This window comes from Xyrauchen texanus, chromosome 46, assembly GCF_025860055.1.
Source record: "Xyrauchen texanus isolate HMW12.3.18 chromosome 46, RBS_HiC_50CHRs, whole genome shotgun sequence".
Lineage (NCBI taxonomy): Eukaryota > Metazoa > Chordata > Actinopteri > Cypriniformes > Catostomidae > Xyrauchen > Xyrauchen texanus.
In genome coordinates, this window is record NC_068321.1 from 532,807 (window position 1) to 557,138 (window position 24,332).

The following is a 24,332-nucleotide window of genomic DNA, read 5'->3' on the forward strand; positions in this document are numbered from 1 at the left end:
TAGTGCCTGTTGCTGGCGCTATGAGAGAATATTTGAACGGAAGTACAGCACATGTGACGTCATTAGGTGAACGCCTGAACAAGGAAAAGACCAAAACCGAGAGCGGAGACAAATAAACAAACACATTCTGAGGGAAAATATCAAAATAGTCCTCCAAACTTCATACAAACTCTAAAATAACAACATAATGGACGGTAGGAACACTGTCTTATGGTTTTATAATATTCGATGTTAACGAAATACATCTCAGAATAACTGACACTTTTATATATAGCAGTGTGTCCTGAATTGATAATTTATTAAATCGTTTACTGCCGAGCGTATCAAAAATATGTAAATGTATATGAACATATCCTGTTAACTAGTCGTGTCATGTTCATGTTGAGTGTTGATTAGTCATGATCATGTGAATGACTTCTGTTTAACTATTGACAGAATGTATGTTACAATAATATGATTTAAATTAGAAATTGATGATAGACTTACACTACATAGATATTGTTTTATTTATATGTGTGTATATATATGTTAATCTAGGCTTGTCATACTCATGTAGTTGATTAGTCATGGTAATGTCAATGGCTGAGCTTAATGAATGATTATTGTTATTACTGCTGTTTTCCTCTCCAACAGACACTCTGTTCCAGCTAAAGGTAAATATATTTACATTTCTCTCATGGATTTAGGTATGGATGTCAGTCTTATCTGATCTTTGTTGTTTTATATTTTAACCTCATTTTCATCAGTTTACATCAAAGCAGTTGGAGCGACTGGCCAAAAAAGCAGAGAAAGACTCTAAAGCAGAACAAGCTAAAGTGAAAAAGGTAACACAGCAGAAATATGTGATATTTAAAGCATAGAGTGGTTTCATTGAAAGTCACAGAAACAGTGTGTCATTCCAGCCTAGGAGTGACACACTGTTTGAGTTGACATTTATTAAAACTTAGTTGGGAGGACACTATTTGTTCTAGTATTTTTTACATGAATGGGTGATATGAGATCAATATGTAATTAGCGAACTCTCCAGGATCAAGTTGTTGTTTCTTGATAAGTCGTTTTTAAAACCGCCATTTTGTAAGTTCTGGGTACATGTCCAAAATATAGCGATTTAGTTAATAATAATATTGAAAAGAGGTTCTGAGATAATAGGAAACACCTCTTCAGTAGTTTATTGGGTATAGGGTCAAGCATACATGTTGTTGCTTTTGATGCTTTAACGAGTTTTATTAGCTCTACTTGACCTACAGCAGCGAAGGACTGAATTTGGGTGTAGAAAATACTTGTAGACACTGAATTCAGGACTCGACATTAAGCTTTGTCATGTGCTTGTTCTTCAGATAAGTAAATAGTTCTTTCACTTTTTTTCCAATTAGAAATGTTACTTGTCTGGAGAGAAAAAAAAAACATTTTAGTAAGTTAAATGCAGATGTAACATGTAAAAGTTTTGTTGTATGCTTTCTAAACTTATGACTGGTCCCCAACCTAATAGTATGCAATCAACTCTATTCTCTCTGACAGAAATGTATACTATGCTGGGTTTGGGTAGGAGGGTGTTGACTTATGGAATTTATGTTATGTTCCTTATGGTCATCAACTAAAGAAAAGCCTCCATCACCACGCTACAGCAGGGGTACTCACACTTCTACAGAAAGAGATCTACTTTTTCATCATGTTATTGCAACATGAATTATTGTCACAATTCCAAAATGTCAGTAGTCGGTAGTGAAATTTGACGGTTCTTGATATCAGCATCAATACCACAACAAATAATAACACTAACTAATTTACCATTTATGTAAGAACTAAGAACTGTTTTAATTTCACAAGTAATTATTCAAGACCAGTAAACAGCCAGTATTAAAATAACAATAAAAACCAGCAATGAATAGAAATAAATAAAAAAATAAGAGAGAAAGAATAAGAAAGCTGTGCTTTTACTTGATTCAAGTATTCAGAATGGAATGCCATATAAAACTACTACTGATCTTCACTGTGCAGCTTTTACTAGTTCGCTAGCTAAGTATAAAAATGCGCCCTCTGAATTATTTTCAACTGGAGAATAAGAATATGAACTTTGTAATAAATCTTAGGGTATATCACAAATATTTTATGTTCTTTTTTCATTATTGACGTTTTGATTAGGCTAGTTGTCCAGTCGGGCAAGTAAAATTATCTTTCCCATCTTTAGATCAGCATTGAATCATACATTTTTTCTGGTGTTATTGGCATTTTTGTTGCACAGTAATTGGCTTCAGGGATTTAATTCAATTTGAACACTTGCAGCCTCTGTCTATCCCACCCCGTTACTTTATAGAAAAAATAAGGCAATATCTGATTCATTGACGTGCGGTGATGTCTTAAAGAGGCTAGGCACTGAGTTATGAAAGCCAGATTACCTGATTTATTGTTTAAGCTAATAATATGTAATAACAGTGAACGTTACGCACAAGCGCGGCATATCAAGAAATGTAAAAATCAGGATGTATATCGTGTACGCTCTCTTTCTCTCTCTCTATCACAGACACACACACACACACACAAGCGCGTAAACAGTGAACGTTACGCACAAGCGCGGCATATCAAGAAATGTATATGTATTTTATATATGTTTTATATATAATATATACGATTTTGTTAATATATCTTCATTAGATATTATTATACAAAATTCAGTAGTCAAAACACAGAACATAGAACAGAAAATAAGTTGTTTATTTTTTACAACATTATGTGCTTATTTTTTTATGTGCAATCTTCATCTTTATAACAGAAGATACAATACAACAATCCTTTACCTTTTCATTGTGGTAGGTTATATACAGCTTCCTTTGCTCGTCAAGTGCAAGGTCGATCCGAGATTTTCCAAAGATTTTCAGTGTAATTTGACACTGGATGTGAGCTGATGACTTTTCATGCTTGGTTAAAGCTGCGGGCAGGTTGTTCAAATCACAGTATCCCGTTGAAGTCCAAACAGTCTGACTGGTTGAAAAAAGCAGGCAGGGATAGCAGTACAGCCGCTGATTGTTAGCACAGCCACATAGCCAATCTTTTCTTACATACCATCAGTTTGAAATGATCGGATAATTTTTGGGCCCTTTTGCTGTACTAGTCCATCTAAGGCTGGCGTAGACCTCCCTCTTGCAATTAACTCATATTTTGAATTAAAATCAAGCTTGGAAGTTGGAAAAAATTCTTAATTCCGTGATTACGGCCGGTGCTGTCATTTTGATTTTGAATTTGGCGGGGATTAGGCATGTACGCTAGCTGTGGTGTAATGACGTTAGCTACGCAAATGTCCAGGAATATCTAGATTTTAATTGGTCCATGTCTGATACGTAACAGAGATGATTACGGGCATAACATTTTTACGTCAAAAGGCACAGCAGATTTGTGCTTTTTGCCGTACATGTTAAAGAATACAGGATCGAAGTGCGCATGCGCAACATGGGTTTTCCGCGTGTCGTCTGCAATGAATGGACCGTAAAAGCACTGCTTATTCTACCATTTGTTTTTAGTTGATTATGCGTAACTGCTACATTTGTCATCATAACGTCTAAACAATTGGAATAACACACATATTGCATATATAAAAAACAAGAATAAAAAGTAAAAATACAAATACAAAGTTTATTATTTAATAAACATTTTATTTTTGAATTTTGGCAGGGTAGGCAGTGCCTAGTTTGCCTACCCAGACCGCACGTCAGTGATCTGATTACATTATCAACCCCCCTGCTGAGGTTCGGTGAATATTTTGGGTTTATTGATTTTGCTTTAAAATTGTACTTTATTTACTAAAACACGAAAAACTTAAAGATATTTCTAAATTCAAATTGCACTTTAAACTAAACAAAAAAAATGCAATAAAAATAATGAAGTGATCAAAAAAATCTTATATAATCACCTTCCCAAATCCAAACATTTACAGTCTCCAACGGCCCCGTTTGCCATCACATATGTATCCGTCTTCGACGACAGGAAAATTACGAATACAGAACTACAAATTCAGAACTAAAGACAATTATAAATGTAAAGATACTACTAAAAATAATGATAATAAATGATCCAGAATGCAGCAGCACATCTGGTCTTTAATGAACCTAAGAGAGCACATGTTACACCACTCTTTTTCTCTCTCCACTGGCTGCCGGTTCATGCACGTTTTAAATTCAAGGCCCTGATGCTGGCATATAAAACAGTCACTGGGTCTGCTCCAGCATACCTAAAAACATTTATGCAGAGCTACGTTCCCACCAGAAGCCTGCGGTCGGCTAAGGAACGTCGCCTTGTCGTACCAAAACAAAGAGGCACCAAAACACTTTCCCGGACTTTCAGTTTCATCATACCACGGTGGTGGAATGACCTTCCCAACTCGATCCGGGAAGCTAACTCACTCTCTATCTTCAAAAAACGGCTAAAAACACATCTTTTCCAAAAGCACTGAACCGGTCAATAAAAATAAATAAATAAATAAATAAATAAATAAATATTTACATTTCTTGTTGCACTTAAATCTGTTTTGTATACTATTATGATGATAGTGAAACTTTGTAATATGGCACTTTTTGTACCACTGTCTCCCTAAGATGATTCGCTGATGTTCTTCCTCTTTTGTAAGTCGCTTTGGATAAAAGCGTCTGCCAAATGAATAAATGTAAATGTAAATAATAATTTATATATAAATAAACCAATAGGCTGCCTCTGGAAAGTTCTACTTAAAATGGCTAAAACAATTTGTAACCTCACGCAATCTGTGCTTAAACGAATGGGAAACACCAGTTTTCATATCACTCGTAAGCCTAATAAATTTTGTTGTGTTCCCAAAATAATGCTGCCAAATGTGTGTTCTTATCGGATTTGTGTTTATTGCATTTTATTAATACAGTTAAAGCTGCCTAAAGAAAAGAAAATAGTACTCCATTTTAGGTTCAAGGTGAACGTGGTCTTGTATTATTGTATGATTTAATCACTTTAATCTTTGTTTCTTTAAAACAAATATTTGTTAATTATATTAGTGAACCTGTAGAGTTGTGTTCACAATGCATAAGTGCAAACTTCTCTGTGGAAATAAAGAGAACTAAACTCACAGCACTTCCTGAGATGGTCTGAGATTATTTGCAGCATTCTCATAGAAGGCACTATTCTTGCAAACAGTTTTCAGACAACTGAAAAAGAATAAAAAGAGTGAGAACACTTTACATATGCCTGTTCCACTGTGTAACAGCGTTTCTTGTCATGTGTTACTCCAAGACATCTTACAGGTCACCCCCACTATTGTGGGTAGATGAGAAAAATTACCTGTGGGCTTGCGAATAAAGACCTGGATTAAGCTTTGTTGCATTTGGTGGGAGGTGGGTGGTAATCTCACACCCTGGGCTGCTGTTTAATATACAGTGGGTACGGAAAGTATTCAGACCCCCTTACATTTTTCACTCTTTGTTATATTGCAGCCATTTGCTAAAATCATTTAAGTTCATTTTTTTCCCTCATTATTGTACACACAGCACCCCATATTGACAGAAAAACACAGAATTGTTGACATTTTTGCACATTTATTAAAAAAGAAAAACTGAACTATCACATGGTCCTAAGTATTCAGACCCTTTGTTCAGTATTTAGTAGAAGCACCCTTTTGATCTAATACAGCCATGAGTCTTTTTGGGAAAGATGCAACAAGTTTTTCACATCTGGATTTGGGTATCCTCTGCCATTCCTCCTTGCAGATCCTCTCCAGTTCTGTCAGGTTGGATGGTAAACATTGGTGGACAGCCATTTTCAGGTCTCTCCAGAGATGCTCAATTGGGTTTAAGTCAGGGCTCTGGCTGGGCCATTCAAGAACAGTCACGGAGTTGTTGTGAAGCCACTCCTTCGTTATTTTAGCGGTGTGCTTAGGGTCATTGTCTTGTTGGAAGGTGAACCTTCGAGGTCCAGAGCACTCTGGAGAAGGTTTTCGTCCAGGATATCCCTGTACTTGGCCGCATTCATCTTTCCCTCGATTGCAACCACTCGTCCTGTCCCTGCAGCTGAAAAACACCCCCACAGCATGATGCTGCCACCACCATGCTTCACTGTTGAGACTGTATTGGACAGGTGATGAGCAGTGCCTGCTTTTCTCCACACATACCGCTTAGAATTAAGGCCAAAAAGTTCTATCTTGGTCTCATCAGACCAAAGAATCTTATTTATCACCATCTTGGAGTCCTTCAGGTGTTTTTTAGCAAACTCCATGCGGGCTTTCATGTGTCTTGCACTGAGGAGAGGCTTCCGTCGGGCCACTCTGCCATAAAGCCCCGACTGGTGGATGGCTGCATTGATGGTTGACTTACTACAACTTTCTCCCATCTCCCGGCTGCATCTCTGGAGCTCAGCCACAGTGATCTTTGGGTTCTTCTTTACCTCTGTCACCAAGGCTCTTCTCCCCCGATAGCTCAGTTTGGCCGGATGGCTAGCTCTAGGAAGGGTTCTGGTCCTCCCAAACGTCTTCCATTTAAGGATTATGGAGGCCACTGTGCTCTTATGAACCTTAAGGGCAGCAGAAAATGTTTTTGTAACCTTGGCCAGATCTGTGCCTTGCCACAATTCTGTCTCTGAGCTCTTCGGGCAGTTCCTTTGACCTCATGATTCTCATTTACTCTGACATGCACTGTGAGCTGTAAGGTCTTATATAGACAGGTGTGTGGCTTTCCTAATCAAGTCCAATCAGTATAATCAAACACAGCTGGACTCAATTGAAGGTGTAGAACCATCTCAAGGATGATCAGAAGAAATGGACAGCACCTGAGTTAAATATATGAGTGTCACAGCAAAGGGTCTGAATACTTAGGACCATGTGATATTTCAGTTTTTCTTTTTTAATAAATGTGCAAAAATGTCAACAATTCTGTGTTTTTCTGTCAATATGGGGTGCTGTGTGTACAATAATGAGGAAAAAACATGAACTTAAATGATTTTAGCAAATGGCTGCAATATAACAAAGAGTGAAAAATTTAAGGGGGTCTGAATACTTTCCGTACCCACTGTATGTGGCGACTTCACAGATCTTTGGTTTTGCCATTTTCACAATATTGTCCATTATCCGACAGGGTCTGTCAATGAGTCTCACTATCGGCATCAGGATAATTGTGAGATATTGTCTATATCCGAAAACATCTCTTTGAGTATTTTTGCAGATATCCAATTTTACTGATAAGCAGTGTTAAGGCCTTGTTCAGTGTGTGTCCCAGCCTAAGTAAGAGTGTTCAACACATAATTTAGTTTGAGATGTGTGGGTTTGTTCTGGTATGGACATACTGTCTTAATTTACAGGTTGCTTCCATTGCAACCAAGCTCAAACCACCTCCCACAGGTTGTCTCGGGTTCTGTACAACGGTCCACTCCCTGGAGATAACCCAAATGCGGGATAACTATAATGGGCTTTTATTATCAAAAATAATAGAAAACAAGCAAAACTACCCAGAAGGGGAAAAACACAGTCCAGGCCAACGAGAACTGACAGAATAGCCACAGAACAACCAATAGACATGAGTATATGCTGCCAGAATGACACAAGATCAACATAGAAAACAACAACAGAAGAGAATGAATGAATGAATGAACGTTACATTTATTTTCTGACACTACACTCAAAGCACTTTACACAGTGAACATGGGACTCTCCTCAACAACCACCAGAGTGCAGCATCCACTTAGATAATGCTACAGCAGCCAGCGTGCGCCAGTACGCTCACCACATACCAGCTATTGGTGGAGAGGAGAGAGGAGAGTTATAGAGCCAATTAATGGATGGGGATTATTAGGAGGCCATGATTGAAAAGGGCCAATGAGGGGAATTTGGCCAGGATATCTGGGTTACACCCCTACTCTTTTTGAGAAGTGTCCTGGGATTTTTAATGACCACTGGGAGTCAGGACCTCAGTTTAACCTCTCATCTGAAGGACGGTGCCTTTTTACAGTATAGTGTCCCCCATCACCCACACAGACCGCAGGATGAGCACTCCCTACCCCCCCATGACAAAACCAAAAGGCAAGTCATATATTCTCAACACATGACACAGACCAGACAAAACATGAAATCACACCACACGAGACAGAACACAAGTCTGTGGACTCAGCCATCAAATAAATAAAACCAAACCAACCAAAGTGGCTGAATGCAGACCCAAGACAGAGACTAACAAGACATGAGTGTCACAAAAGTCAGGAAGACAAAACTAAGGGTAGAACCCTTACACCTATTCTGCAAAACAGCTTTCATATTACCAATTTTTCATGTGAACTGTGCTCTGTTTTCGGGCTAAATTGCCAGTGTGAAAGCCCTCAAAAAGTTGATTTTAAAAACCGCCGCAAACCTGGTTCACAGTTTGAACCGTGTCTTTAAGATTTTGCCTATGCATTGTTCACTTTAAAAATACTCATGGCAATATGCTAAACACAGTCCAAATACGATAAGAAATGGTTAAACTATCAGCCATATTTGTCATTTATATGTAAATAGGTCATTCTTATATGAATTATGTTAGTCAAAGTACTGCAATTAACATTAAGTTGCTCATCCACACTGAAGCATTTGAAAATGCTTAAACCATGTTACTGCGCTTGCAGAAAATCCCTGTTGCATGTATGGTCTGAAATGCAATAGTCCTTGTGTTCCGTCGCCAGACACCAATTCAGAGTAAACATCCCTTCGCCTATGAAGGAACGAAATGTGATGGTTGTACAAAGTATCATTTATTTTTTAACAACGCTATCAAAGTCAGTATCAAGTACAACAGCGCAGCTATAACACGGGCCACCACCTTGATTGTTTTGGTTGGATACATCACTTGACTGCAATACATGAAAACAAATATATAATAATTTTCAGATATATCTGTTTTCACAGTCCACATTACAATGCGAGTGCGTTTTCAAAAAGCTCAGTTTTCATGGAGAAAAGTCTCAGTGTGGACGGAAGGCCAAAACGGAGAGAAAAAGATTTGTTTTCAAACTAAAACGTATTAGTGTGGACAAGGCCCGACTCTGAAAAACACCAAAAGAAAGATGCCGAGAGTCCCTGCTCATCTGTGTGAACATGCCTTAGGCATGCTGCATGGAGGCATGAGGACTGCAGATGTGGCCAGGGCAATAAATTGCAATGTCCATTCTGTGAGATGCCTAAGGCAGCGCTACAGGGAGACAGGAAGTACAGCTGATTGTCCTCGAAGTGGCAGACAAGGTGTAACAACACCTGCACAGGATCGGTACATCCGAATATCACACCTGCGGGACAGGAACAGAATGGCAACAACAACTGCCCGAGTTACACCAATCCCATTGAGCACGTCTGGGACCTGTTGGATCGGAGCGTGAGGGCTAGGGCCATTCCCCTCTGAAATGTTCGGGAACTTGCAAGTATCTTGGTAGAAGAGTGGGGTAACATCTCACAGTAAGAACTGGCAAATCTGGGGCAGTCCATGAGGAGGAGATGCACTGCAGTACTTAATGCATCTGGTGGTCACACCAGATACTGACTGTTGCTTTTGATTTTGAACCCCTTTGTTCAGGGACACATTATTCCATTTCTGTTAGTCACATGTCTGTGAAACTTCCGTTTATGTTTAGTTGTTGAATCTTTTTATCATCATACAAATACTTACACATGTTAAGTTTGCTGAAAATACGTTTTTTTTTTTTTTTTGCCAAGTTTATATATACACTGGGGGCCAAAAGTTTGGAACAATGTACAGATTTTGTTCTTATGGAAAGAAATTGGTACTTTTATTCACCAAAGTGGCATTCAACTGATCACAATGTGTAGTCAGGACATTAATAACAAGAAAAATTACAATTTGAAAAAAAAATGCAGATCTTCTTAAACTACTTCAAAGAGTTCTCATCAAAAAATCCTTCACGTGCAGCATTGACAGATTTGCAGATCTTTGACATTCTAGCTGTCAGTTTGTCCAGATACTCAGGTGACCTTTCACCCCACACTTCCTGTAGCACTTGCCATAAATGTGGCTGTCTTGTAGGGCACTCATCCACCTTACAGTCTAACTGATCCCACAAAAGCTCACTGGGGTTAAGATCCATAACACTCTTTCCCAATTATCTGTTGTTCAATGTCTGAGATTCTTTGCCCATTCAAACCTTTTCTTTACGAGTTTCTGTTTCAAAAAGCTTTTTCTTTGCAATTCTTCCTATAAGGCCAGCACCTCTGAGTCTTCTCTTTACTGTTGTACAGGAAATTGGTGTTGAGCGGGTAGAATTCAATGAAGCTGTCAGCGGAGGACATGCGAGGCGTCTATTTCTCAAACTAGAGACTCTGATGTACTTATCCTCTTGTTTAGTTGTACATCTGGTCTTCCACATCTCTTTCTGTTCTTGATAGAGTCAGTTGTCATCTGTCTTTGAAGACTGTAGTTACACCTTTGGATGAAATCTTCAGTTTTTTGGCAATTTCAAGCATTGTATAGCCTTCATTCCTCAAAACAATTATTGACTGATGAGTTTCTAGAGAAAGACGTTTTTTTACCTAATATTGACCTTAACTCTTTCCCCGCCAAACACAGAATTTTCCGTGTTTTATGAAAAAACGCTTCCCCGCCAAACACGGAATTTTCCGGGTTTCCGTGTTTTAGGTGTTAGACCGTAAGGAAGACCCTGCGCATGTTTTGAAAGAGTACGCAACTCTTTGATCAAAGAAACAGACTGTGATCGTCTCAAACATGAAGAAGTGGAGTATTGAGAAGCTCAAATTATCAGACATAAACATGCCTTTTTCTCAGCTTTTTGTCTGAAATGTTGTTTTTTGACAAAACCGACCTCTGTTCAAGTCGCAATAAAAAAAGAACAAATGAAGATAAAATAAAATCGTTTTTTTTGCCTAAAAGCAGAGGCTCAGATTAGGGTTGTGCCGATGGACGATATCATCGTCCATCGTGATGGCTGACCAACATCACGATGTAGAGCCACCATCGTGATGCCACGCCCCCTTTTGCGAGTCTTGCTAGTGTGACTCACTAATCCTAGTCTCTTCTATAGCTAACCTAAAAAGTTTGCAGGGATTGCTCTGTAAATTAAATTGAGAATATAGCTAATAATGCATATATGCTATTTTAAATACTGTAGTTTATGCCAGAGACGTGACGTGTTAGTCTGTGAAAATACCGTGTCAGGCAGGCTACACAAATATTGATCTTGACATTGTTAGCTTCTTGTCTTTTTTTTACATGTCTTACACTGTACATTTAGATTAAAATATTTTATTTTAAGCCTTTATTAATGAATTATTAGTAGTTGTAGTGTCTCAGAAAATCTTGCTCATTGTCACATACTCTTGTATACACTGAAGCGGCAGTTTAAGATAAACCCAGACCAGCGAACGTCAAATAACTTTTGTCTGGTTAATACTTTTAAAGAAACATTTCCTTGGCCATAAATCCATAATGTCAAATCAAATGAAAGAAACAAGGTGAATATGAATAACACACATTTATTAAAACATAAGGAACAAGAAAATGGGAACAACACTCAGAGTGAAACTCGGCATTAACATTTCACTTATAATTAGCAGCACAATTAACTTCAGCACAGGCTACAAAATAAATTATGTTATTGAAATATTGTAAAGTGGTCATATGAACTACACAAATGAACGTTTAAAAAATAATAGGCCTATGCAAAATCAAATAGCTCCGCAACGGATGGCGAAAAATGCGTAAAGAAGTCTAATATATCTTTCACCATAGACCATGTTTAAATTTCGATGTTTCTGGCCAGAAATACCAACATATTCACTTTATCTGGTTTTAATAAGCTGCGGATTGGAGTAACTACACTACCCGCTGTGCTGAAGACCCGCTCTGATGGAGTACTGGTAGCACATACAGGTGAAACTCGAAAAATTAGAATATCGTGCAAAAGTTCATTAATTTCTGTAATTCAACTTAAAAGGTGAAACTAATATATTATATAGACTCATTACAAGCAAAGTAAGATATTTCAAGCCTTTATTTGATATCATTTTGATGATTATGGCTTATAGCTTATGAAAACCCCAAATTCAGAATCTCAGAAAATTAGAATATTACATGAAATCAATAAAAAAAAAGGATTTTAAATACAGAAATGTCGGCCCTCTGAAAAGTATAATCATGCATATGTACTCAGTACTTGGTTTGGGCCCCTTTTGCATTAATTACTGCCTCAACGCGGCGTGGCATGGATGCTATCAGCCTGTGGCACTGCTGAGGTGTTATGGAAGAATAAGATGCTTCAATAGCGGCCTTCAGCTCTTCTGCATTGTTTGGTCTCATGTCCCTCATCTTTCTCTTGGCAATGCCCCATAGATTCTCTATGGGGTTCAGGTCAGGTGAGTTTGCTGGCCAATCAAGCACAGTAATGCCATGGTCATTGAACCAGGTTTTGGTACTTTTGGCAGTGTGGGCAGGTGCCAAGTCCTGCTGGAAAATGAAGTCAGCATCTCCATAAAGCTTGTCTGCTGAAGGAAGCATGAAGTGCTCTAAAATGTCCCGGTAGACGGCTGCGTTGACTCTGGACTTAATAAAGCACAGTGGACCAACACCAGCCGATGACATGGCTCCCCAAACCAACACAGACTGTGGAAACTTCACACTGCACTTCAAGCATCTTGGATTGTGTGCCTCTCCATTCTTCCTCCAGACTCTGGGACCTTGGTTTCCAAATGAGATGCAAAATTTGCTCTCATCAGAAAAGAGGACTTTGGACCACTGAGCAACAGACCAGTTCTTTTTTTCTTTAGCCCAGGTAAGACATTTGACATTTGAAGCCCATGTCCAGGACCCGTCTGTGTGTGGTGGCTCTTGATGCAGTAACTCCAGCCTCAGTCCACTCCTTGTGAAGCTCCCCCACACATTTGAATGGCCTTTTCCTGACAATCCTCTCCAGGCTACGGTCATCCCTGCTGCTTGTGCACCTTTTTCTTCCACACTTTTCCCTTCCACTTAACTTTCTATTAATGTGCTTTGATACAGCACTTTGAGAACATCCAACTTCTTTTGCAATTACCTTTTGAGGCTTTCCCTCCTTGTGGAGGGTGTCAATGATGGTTTTCTGCACAACTGTCAGGTCAGCAGTCTTCCCCATGATTGTGAATTCAACTGAACCAGACTGAGAGACCATTTAAAGGCTCAGGAACCCTTTGCAGGTGTTTAGCTGATTAGAGTGTGACACTTTGAGCCTACAATACTGAACCTTTTCACAATATTCTAATTTTCTGAGATTCTGAATTTGGGGTTTTCATAAGCTGTAAGCCATAATCATCAAAATTATATCAAATAAAGGCTTGAAATATCTTACTTTGCTTGTAATGAGTCTATATAATATATTAGTTTCACCTTTTAAGTTGAATTACTGAAATTAATGAACTTTTGCGCGATATTCTAATTTTTCGAGTTTCACCTCTATGCGCAGATATTTCCGTGCTAATCTTGCAATGAACGGAAACATTTTGTCGTCCTCTTCCCCATCAATGGCCATTTCCTGCAGGTACATGGTCATTTCTGCCTCGACCTTTTGCTCATCAGTGAGCGTGGCTGTGGCTGCTCTCTTCGCAAGAAGGCTGCCAAAAGACTGACTTTTTTTCTTAGGCTAATATATTAAAAAGCCCGGATGAGTAGGCTACTAATTAGTTGGGCTAGTAAAATAACTGAAATTATAGTTTTTCAATAGAAAAAAAATATCTATGTAAAGAGATATATTAAAATAAAAAGTGCACAACTCTTCTTAAGTGGAAGAAATATTTTTCCCCCTTACGTGCAACCTATTGGAAAGCGCGGATGAGTCAGTTGGGATAGTAAAATAACGAAATTATAGTTTTTAAGTGGAAAATAGTATTTATGTAAAGAGATATATTAAAATAAAAAGCTTCTTAAGTGAAAGCTAAAAAAAAATGCTTCACGTGTCGTGCAACCTACTGATAAAGCGCCGACGAGTCATTAGTTGGGTTAGTAAAATAACGAAATTATAATTTGTCATATCATTTTTGAAAATTAGATGAAATTATATAACCCACCCCCCCGACGATATCATCGTCCATCGCGATGTTTTACTGTCAACATCGTCAACTGCCAATTTAGGGGACATCGCTCAACCCTAGCTCAGATCTTTATTGTGATATATAGCATCTTCATATATTCATGGAAGAAAATATTCTGCGGGCCATTAAAGTTTAGCGAAAATCGTCAAAAACCCTGGCGGTGGCTGGCAACTTTTTTTTAAAAACGCTGGCGGGGAAAGAGTTAAGACATGCCAGTCTATTGCATACAGTGGCAACTCAAAAACAATGTTAAGCTTCATTTAATGAACCAAATATCTTTAAGCAGTGTTTGATATAATGGCTAGTCATTTTCTAGTACCAAATCCTTATTACTCAAGGATAAGGTGTTGGAGTGATGCTGCTGTCTAGATTTGATCAAAAATGACTTTATTCAAATAGTGATGGTGCTGTTTTTTACATCAGTAATGTCCTGACTATACATTGTGATCAGTTAAATGCCACTTTCCTTCTGAAACTTTAATCTTAACATTTCTAGCTTCAGTAACGAATTGTGAATCGAATCAAATCGTGAAATAAGTTAATCATTACACCCCAAATTTAAACCGATTTACAATTGCATTGTAGGGGAAAACCGCTCAGACAATTTCTAAAATATCTTTGTTTGTGCTCCGCAGAAGAAATGTCGTCAAATGGTTTTTTTTAAATTGTCATAAAATGGTCTCAAGTAGACTTTTTTATGCAGAATATAAATTATGTTTTCTATTGATGTTGGGTTGAAATATTACCAGACATATTCTTGACCGTAATTGTGAGATTTTAATTTTGAGATCCAAAAAAGGAGGTTCTGCTAGATTTGTTTAGAATACACAAACTTCAGGAAGAGCATTACAGCTGGATCGTGTGCAGAACATCATGTGAAAAATCACTAACTCCTTTGCTGTGGTCATTGAAACGTGCATAATGCAGTTATTTTCCATCACACATATTATGAGCCCTAATTCGATGTGTAAATGTCTAGGCTCTTCAGCAGAAGAACGTGGATTGTGCGCGAGTGTATGCAGAGAATGCCATTCGCAAGAAAAACGAGGGCCTGAACTGGCTGCGTATGGCATCACGTGTGGATGCAGTAGCCTCAAAGGTTCAGACAGCCGTGACTATGAAAGCGGTGAGACAATGTCTAAATTATTACATTCTGATGATCATAATTTTATTAACACCATATGAAACAAATAATCTGATGTGCTCTAGCCTTCATAGTGTTTTATTCTTATTTCAAAAGGTGACGAAAAACATGACACAGGTGACTAAATCTCTGGATAAGGCTCTGAACTCCATGGATCTGCAGAAAGTGTCAGCTGTTATGGACAAGTTTGAGACCCAGGTTCAGAATCTTGATGTTCACACCTCGGTAAGTGCTGAGATGTACTCTGTGCTCATGTCTTTGAAAATATGTTGGTGCTTAAACATTTTTGTTTGTGCTGATTTGTCTCGTTCAGGTGATGGAGGACTCCATGAGCTCTGCGACCACACTGACCACTCCACAGGATCAGGTGGATGATCTGATTCTGCAGATAGCGGAGGAGAATGGGCTGGAGGTGGTGGATCAACTCAGTCAGCTGCCAGCTGGAGCTGCATCACTGGGAGAAACCTCAGTACGCTCACAGGATAAAGAAGACCTGCTCTCTAGACGGTACTTTACCTCTGTTACTTTATTATTCTAAAATCAAATATATAAGATTTGAAAGTATTTTAAGTCATTTCCTTGTCACTACTACATGCCTATACACAAAACAATTTTTGTTGAATTTCCTGCAAAAATAGCTACTGTATATCACAGGGCTGCATTCCTGGAGTTTAGCCCCAAGGAGAGGCTCCAAGGTTAGCAAAAAAATAGAGAGAGGCTGTCCATTTTGCATGGATGTCAATGGATCAGATGCTTTAGTATGCTGATTTTTAGTGAAGAAAGCTTCTATCTTAATCTGACATCCTGTCTGCTAATCTTCAAAATGTTTTAAATTAAATAATAATTTTGGAGTGAAATATGTGTGGAGTTTACAATGAAAAATGTTTTGTAATAGAAGTTAAGGACAATTTTGCGACTGGTAGGATTCATTTTCCAGCTCTACTCCTTCCTTTAAATCAGTGGTTCTCAACCTTTTTTGAACAAACACCCCCTTACCTCTTCATGATCCTCTTAACGCCCCCAAAAAAAAAAAAAAAAAAACACTTCAGAAATACTATTACAGCCAAACAATTGCAACACTGATACCTGAAGCCTGAGTTTTTGGAAAAAAACTGAAACAGAAGTTTCTTATTGTATAAACTACATTTAAAAGCCTCAAGTTGAGTAATATTGTGTTTGGAAAAAAATGTTTTCAATTTCAAAATTCTTTGAAAGGTATTTCAAATGTATTTAGAAATTCAAACAAATTCAGGCTCACACAAAATTTTTTTTAAGATGAACCAATCACGTGAACAATAACGTAACTAACCTAAATGGCCAATGAAAAAGCAGCGGTCGTTCGCGCACTCAATTAGGCAATATATACTAGGCTTCGAATTTGAATAGCCTACAAACGGTCATTTCTACCACTCTGACAGCTGTTTTTAGGCGTTGCTATGGAGATCATTTGCCGGTAACTAGCCGAGTGGGTTATTAGCAACATTTAAATATGAATTCATTAATTTGCACAGACATAATTTTATTTTACATTCAAATGAACATTGTATGAGTTGTCAGATGCTTAAACGTTGTGATGAATAACAGTGAGTAACGTAGGGTGACCACCTGGCTATTGCTCTGTTGCAGGTCAGCAGACCTGATTTTGCGGGACACGAGGGAGAGAACTTAAGTTAATATTAATATACTAGGTGAATAACTGCAAAAAGACAAATAATATAAAATCAATATTTAGATTATTATGACTTTATTATTCCCATCGGCCAATTACACATTGCAGAGTAGAGATGCGCGGATCAGCTCTAACGTCACCCGAATCAGCTGTTAGAAACAAACTCACCATCACCAATGATTTTCTCCGATTAGATATCCGCACCCGATCATCACATTACAATTAAAATTCTCAGGGCCAGATGTACTAACGCTTTTGCGCCCACTTCAGGCATATTTGTTTCGCAAAGTGCGCATAAAACCATGGCGAGGTATGTACGAACGGGACGCACTGAGATGAAAGCGCAGATTGCCTGTCGCAATTGAAAATGGCAAAATGCGCTTTTCGTGTCATGCATATGCATTCATGGGATGGACAAGGGGAAAGTGGGAGTGTCACATAAATAGATGGGAGGGAAGCGTAAACTAAGCCTAATTATGTATTCAGCGTTATGTACAGAAAAAGCCGGTGAAAGCGCCTCTATTTTGCGCTGAAAATTCTCCGCCTATTAAAAGCATGTGTAACTTAGGAAGCGGCTCTCCTGGCATATCCTCCTGGTGAAGTGGCAGCAGAAATCCGAGCAAGACGAAGACATAGGCTAAGGAGAAGAGCTGAAAAGCTTTTTGCGCAGGCCGCCTGTTGAGTACCTCTGAGTAGCGCCCCCATTTGTGCCTGAGCCCCCTCTCTGCTGCCTTGTTCACACCGCCCCCCAACACTGTCCAAACGCCCCCTAGGGGGCGGTACCGCCCCCGTTGAGAAACGCTGCTTTAAATGGTATCCGCAAACTGTGATTTACTGTCGTCAAACTCTGAACGTGGTTTATTGATGTTAGGGCCATGATATGATTGGCTTAGAAAACTCAAGTTGTCCCCATTGACTGTTACGCTTTCTTCGATGGTAGAGCTGCAGAGGTTATGTCCTCATTTGTTAAGGATCACTTGAAAATAACAGACCATTATGTTGGAGCAGTATTGGAAATAAACTCTGCAGTACTGTAGTTTTCCTGGAGTAGGGTCAGCTACCACAGCTATATTATGATATACACTGATGAGCCAATGAGGCATGGACTCTACAAGATCCCTGTAGGTATCCTGTGGTATCTGGCACCAAAACATTAACAGCAGATCCTTCAAGTCCTGTAAGTTGCAAGGTGGAGCTACCGTGGATCAGACTTGTTGGTCCAGCAGATCCCACAGATGCTCAATTGGATTGAGATCTGGGGAATTTTGAGGCCAGGGCAACACCTTGAACTCTTCATCATGTTCCTCAGACCAGTCCTGAAATATGTATGCAGTGCGGCAGGGTGCATTATTCTACTGAAAGAGGCCACTGCCATCAGGGATTACCATTGCCATGAAGGGGTGTACCTGGACTGCAACTATGTTTAGGTAGGTTGCACGTGTCAAATTGATGTCCACATGAATGGACCCAGGGATTCCCAGCAGAGCATTGTCCAGAGCATCACACTCCCTCCACCGGCTTGTCATCTTCCAACTGTGCATCCTGGTGCCATCACTTCCCCAGGTTAATGCAGCACACATACATGGCCATCCATGTGATTTAAAAGAAAAAGGGACTCACTGGACCAGGCAACCTTCTTCCACTGCTTCAAGTTCCAGTTCCAATGTTCACGTGCCTATTGTAGGTTCTTCGACGGTGGACAGGTCATCATGGGCACTCTGACTGGTCTGCGGCTACGCAGACCTATACACAGCAGGTATACAGACTGTGTGTTGACACATTCCTCCCGTAACCATCATTAAAATCTTCTGTGACTTGTGCCACAGTAGACCTTCGTTGCCCTCGTGCATCTATGAGCTTTGAGGGGCCAACAACCTGTCGCCGATTTGTGGTTTGTCCCTCCTCAGCCCACTGTCGGTAGGTACTCACCACTGCTGACTGGGAGCGCCACACAAGCCACTGTCCCAGTCATCTGGGATTAACAATTTACTCCTGCCCATTCTTCCTGCATTCAACGCTGCCTACGAGAACTGATTGTTTGTTTGCCATCTAATCTACCCAGACCTTGACATGTGGCCTTGTTAGGAGATGATCAACGTTATTTCTTCACTTTTGAGTGGTCATAATGTTGTGGCTCATTAGTGTATACTTTTAATGTGATATAAAGTTTTGTTCACACCAACCATCCCATCCTTTTTGTAAATATTATTATCTATTGATCTTATTTTGATACCTCATACAAACTTTCTTATTGGTGACACATTTCTCATAACTTCTAGGAAATCATCTCGGCTATAGAATGTGCAAAATTACTGGCTTGTTAACAGTAGACAGCTTCTTGCATTTTAAAATCTCTACAATGCTTTATATGTTTAGAGACATATCAATTAAATGTAAACTAAGGCATCATTTACTAACTGCATACGTATGTATTTGTGTGTGAAATCTGTGTACAAATGTTTTCACCAAGAAATCATGGTTCATCAATAAGTTAGCACTTCAATGTATTCTAAATTTATGAGCAAAAAAAACTAAAAACACTCGTAAGCAAAAATCACATACTCCCAGTGTCCTTATAAATATGTTATGAACACAAAATGAAATTATGCTAATATATATATATATATATATATATATATATATATATATATATATAATGTCTTATTTCAAAGTAACAAAAATGATGTGCATTACTTCTTGAACTGGGTTCTGGATCTCCCCATGCGTGTTGAGTGATAGAGTGCACAAATGCTCTAATTAAAATGCTGTTGGATGTGCTTGGATGCAGCTGGTGTAATGGTCCTATATAGCCTGGATCAAATTACTAACTTCGTGTACACGGTCCTTCATTGAGAATATTCCGGATTCATTAACATTTGAACAAGAACAAATTCATGTGCACCTGTTGTAAATCTTTCGGAAATGTATTTGTGAAAACTTTTCCTGTGCGTAGAAGTATGCAAAATCCACGCAGTTATTAGTGAATGAGGCCCATTGTCCTGTTGAAAATAAAAGTCCAATTCAGATGACCTGAGTAGATAAAATCATCAATAAAGAAAGCAGTCACTGTCCGTTTCAGAGCTGAGCTCACTTATGCATTCACATACTCTGACTGAAATGCCTGCACCGTTTCATAGCTCATTATGAAATAATGTGTGTTCAGATGTGTACGGTGCGCATGTTTATCTGTGTTAGTGACCTATGATGATATTGATGTTGTGTTACAGGTTGGCTGCCTTACGTAACTGATGGTGTTCTGAGATTCAGTTAAACCCTTCCAGCTTGGAGGACTTTACCAGACCGTTGATTTTTGTAGCCTTATCTATTTATATAAAGTATCACACAAAAATTCTCTTTTGGCTTTATCTTTGTATCTCATCTCCTATCATCAAACATACTTGTGTACAATTCTGAATTTTCATACAATGGAAACAAGGGAAAGTACTGATGTAGAGGGTTGCTGGGGTTTGCTCATTGTCGTTGCCAATGGCTCTGTGTTCATTTATGTTTGTATCTTTTGTTTCAATCTGATAGAGGGTGAAACCTTCATAACATTGTTACGTACAGATTTTGTTATAGTGTATTATGCAGTGCATGAAATAGAGCGCAGCATGATTAATCACATGAAGGGATTGAGTGTATTTTCAATCTGTCAGAGTTTGCTTTGGTTCCTCATGCCTTACTGCCGTGCACTGGTGTGTTAGTAGGTGCTTCATTCATTCAGTGCCTCCATCGAACTACAGAGTGAAGAGTCCACCCCATAAACACATGGGACTTTGGTTTTTATTAACACCTGACATACGTCTGTAGTCACAGTCTTTTCTGGGGCGGTTTAGCTTGGAGAAGGGTTAAGTTTTACTAGAATTTACTTCTGGAGGTCTTCTTTTGTTTTATGTGCTTCTATTCTAAAAATAAAATGATTCTAATATTATTGCTGAAATGGAGCAATGTCAGACGGCATGTTCCAGTGCCACTGTTTTACTTCGTTTAAAAAAAAATAATAAAAAAACATTTTTGTTATGTGGTTTATGTTGGTCCATATCTTATAACTTGACCACAAAGGGAGATAAAGGACAGAATGACCGCCTCAGTTACCATTCACTTTCAAAAAAAGATGCAATGCCAGTGAAGGGTGACTTACGCTATCGTTCTGCCTGACGTCTTGTGTTCCAAAAGGTTTGAAAAATCATGAGGGTGAGTAAAAGTTTGCAGAATTTAGATTTTTGGGTAACCTATCCAACTTATGGTTTGTAGTGAATCATAACTGTAAAAAAAGTATGCTGATCTTTTTCTCAGATAAAACCCATTGAAACAATGTCCATTTTATTGAAAGTATTTCTACATTAGCATAAAATTCAACACTAAATATTTCAAGTATGATAAAAATATAATCATAGTAAGGAACAACACAAAATTGTTTGAGCTTTTTAAGAAATGCAGAACGTATAAATTCAATAATGATTTATCTCTTCTTTGGAGATAATATGCTTGTACTAGTTACAGTATTTAAACATTAATTCAAAATGGATCAACACATTCTGTCTGGATACAAATCTAAAGTTTATTTCCCACTGCTTTGTTTCTGTTGCTTTATGTTTTTAAGAATGCAAGTGTGTAATAAATTTTCTGATCTTACTTGTCTGGATGTTTGTTGTCCTTGTCTTTTGTCACCATTAAATTGAAGTCTTGTCCTTACGCCTTCAACACAAAACCCAACTTTATATTAAAAATAAGTATATATTTACAGGGCCGCATTAACGTTGTAATTTGATGATCATGCGCTTCACGGATGGGTTTAGCAGTTGCGCACGCACTCTGTGTTTACATCAGCGTCTCACGCTGAACAGGTTTATACACGCGCCCTCCCGAGGACGCTAACGGGAGACTACCAAGACTTGGCTCCCCTGAATCCTTGGGCCCAAGCCTGTGTGTTAATACAGCCCTGTATATTTACTGTACTTCAGGTCAAATGAATTATGTGCTATCCTCAGTTAGTGGCGTGTTATTTCATGTAAATTGTGACCGATGACGCCATGTCTTTACAACAACTAGAAAGAGTTACACAGCTCTTTCACAGCAGTGTTTTAAACATGCAATGGAAGTTGCCCTGAGTTGTTCCCATCAGGCAAGGTTTAGGATTAGGGTTAGGGCCTCAGCTCATCAACATATTGAAGTTACTTAAGAGTGTTAAATGATTAGTTCACCTAAAAATGTAAATTCAGCCATTGTTTACTCACCCCTGTGCTGTTATAATCCTATATGACTTTCTGTTTCTTAACACGATGGAGAAATTGTTTTGCTCAGTAATGTCATACAATAGCAGTTTATGGTGACCACCTCTTCAAGCTTCAAAAGGACACAAAAGTATAATTCAGTCTAATAAATTATTCCATGAGACTCATGATTGTTATGAAAGCATACGATAAGGTTTGGTGCGAATCAAACCAAAATCTAATGTACAAATATTCTCTGAACGTTATTGTCCTGTGTGCGTTCATGACTCTGCACACGAGCATAAGAGCTCTTTGTATGCGAGCAAATGTAGTTAAGCAGCACGCGCGAGATGTGGATTTCAATCAAAAACCCGTTTTGTTTCACTTCAACAGAAAACACATCATTGGTGCACACAAACCAGAGAACAGAATGTACAAACATGTCTGCAGAGTTTGTAGTGGAAGAATAGATGCATTTCAATGTCCAGTCCTCAATCAAAAAGTGCGAACAAACAACCTCATCTCATTAATTTTCAATGAGAGCTGACGACTTCCGGCAACACGAGCAACGGCGACCGGATGTGGGTGTGTCCATCGACAAAGTTGAGGAACGTTTCACTTTATGCAAATGAAGAGCGACTTTCGGGAGCGACAGCCAATACGAAAGAAGATGGTAGAGCTCACGTGATCCTAATATTTTAATAATAATATTAATTGTAAAGAAACAGTGCTGTTTAGTCTCTCCATACCAGTGGGGATTTCTTTAAGACTGCAAGGGAAGCTCAGCTTCCCCTATAATGTCAAAAAAATAATGGTCAAATATGTACTATTGTGTAAACAATTTATTGACTAAAAATGCGTTAGAACACGTTCATCTCGAAGACGAGTTCGTTCAGAATCAGCTACATTACATATAGCAGGTCGGCTGACTCGATTTACTTCTCATACATTCCCGTAGCGTCAGTGCATTTCCCTGTTGAAGCCGAGCGTCCATTGACTTCAATGGGGCTGCTCTGAACAGTTTTTTCAGTGCTCCAAAAATAGACGGTCATTGGATAAATGCTGCGATTATGTCCGCCCACGGACGCTCAGCGTCTCTGGGGGTGAATGAGGAGTGGGCTGGCCCGGACTCTGGGCTTCCGCGTGATGATTGGAGGATCTGTCGAAAGACTGCATCTCCTTTTGATTGACAGCGAATCTGTACTATAAGAAGTCACTGAAGCTATTTCACGCTCAGTCCCATCGCGGATTTCTCAAGTGTAGTCGAAAGACAAACTGCTGCAACCTATTTCTTTCTATTTGTTTGGCGAAATTGCTAGTCAATTTGCATAATACATTTCACACAATTATACACCACATTCCTTGTTTCAGTTTTACCAAGTTTAATATATTTTGTTTTAGAGCGTTCGTTCGTTCGTTCGTTCGTTCGTTCGTTCATTCATTCATTCATTCATTCATACAGTAGGCTAGGCTAGCGTCGTACGGGTGAAACTGCGCACGATGGCAGACGGTGCTAATATTGTCGACCTGATTTTGGGGAAGCCATTTGAAAGTCTTCCTTACGAGGAAAAAATTAGAATTAAACAGCAGGGCAGATCAACACCTAAGATTGATTTAGTGCAAAAAATAGGGTAAATAAGTTTATAATGTAGGCCGAAAATGAGCTTCCCCTCTTTGAAAGACCAGCAGCCGCCACTGCTCCATACACACCACTAGCGACCTAACCGCCACCCACTGGCAACATGCAGCGATAAAATAGCTGGCAGTGTGAACGCATCTTTATTCAAGGACGGCGCAACGCCAAATATAGCAACCAAGCAATCGACAGAATGTCCCGTTGCTTGTAGCAGCTGCTTAGGACAAAAAACTCTGATTAACAAAGAAAAGATCACATTTATTGCATGTCATTTGGTGTGTGAGTAGGACACTGTGTGTAAGCCCCATCTCTCTGTGTGATGGAGGTTCAAACTAATAAATCTGGACATTGAAATGCATCTATTTTTTATTACAGACTCTGCAGACATTTTTGTAAGTTCTGTTCTCTGGTTTGTGTGCAGATATGTTGTGTTTTCTGTTGATATCTCTGGAGGACCTGTTTAAGTGAAACAAAACGAGTTTTAACTCGAAAGCCCCATCTCGCGCATGCCGCATAATTACTGTTGCTCTCGTGCAAAGACCTGCAGACTCACGAACAAGCCCAGGAGAATAATGGTCAACAAACATTTGACTAAATAATACATTCGATTT

The 24,332-nt window shown here is 38.9% G+C and overlaps 1 protein-coding gene across 1 annotated transcript; it reads left to right on the forward strand.

The window, feature by feature from the left end:
- Window positions 1–34: 34 nt before the first annotated feature.
- On the forward strand, window positions 35–21,511 carry chmp1a (charged multivesicular body protein 1A). Its single transcript, XM_052119202.1, has 7 exons — window positions 35–194; window positions 634–653; window positions 747–824; window positions 15,039–15,185; window positions 15,300–15,428; window positions 15,517–15,710; window positions 20,100–21,511. Exons 1-7 carry the CDS (start codon window positions 188–190, stop codon window positions 20,119–20,121), a joined length of 597 nt encoding a protein of 198 aa, XP_051975162.1. The 5' UTR covers window positions 35–187; the 3' UTR covers window positions 20,122–21,511.
- Window positions 21,512–24,332: the final 2,821 nt, after the last annotated feature.

Bases quoted from the DNA above. Each gene is read 5' to 3' on its own strand.
- chmp1a (XM_052119202.1), top strand. The intron at 15,186-15,299 runs GTGAGACAATGT...TTATTTCAAAAG, and splicing joins CAGCCGTGACTATGAAAGCG to GTGACGAAAAACATGACACA. The intron at 15,429-15,516 runs GTAAGTGCTGAG...TGTCTCGTTCAG, and splicing joins ATCTTGATGTTCACACCTCG to GTGATGGAGGACTCCATGAG.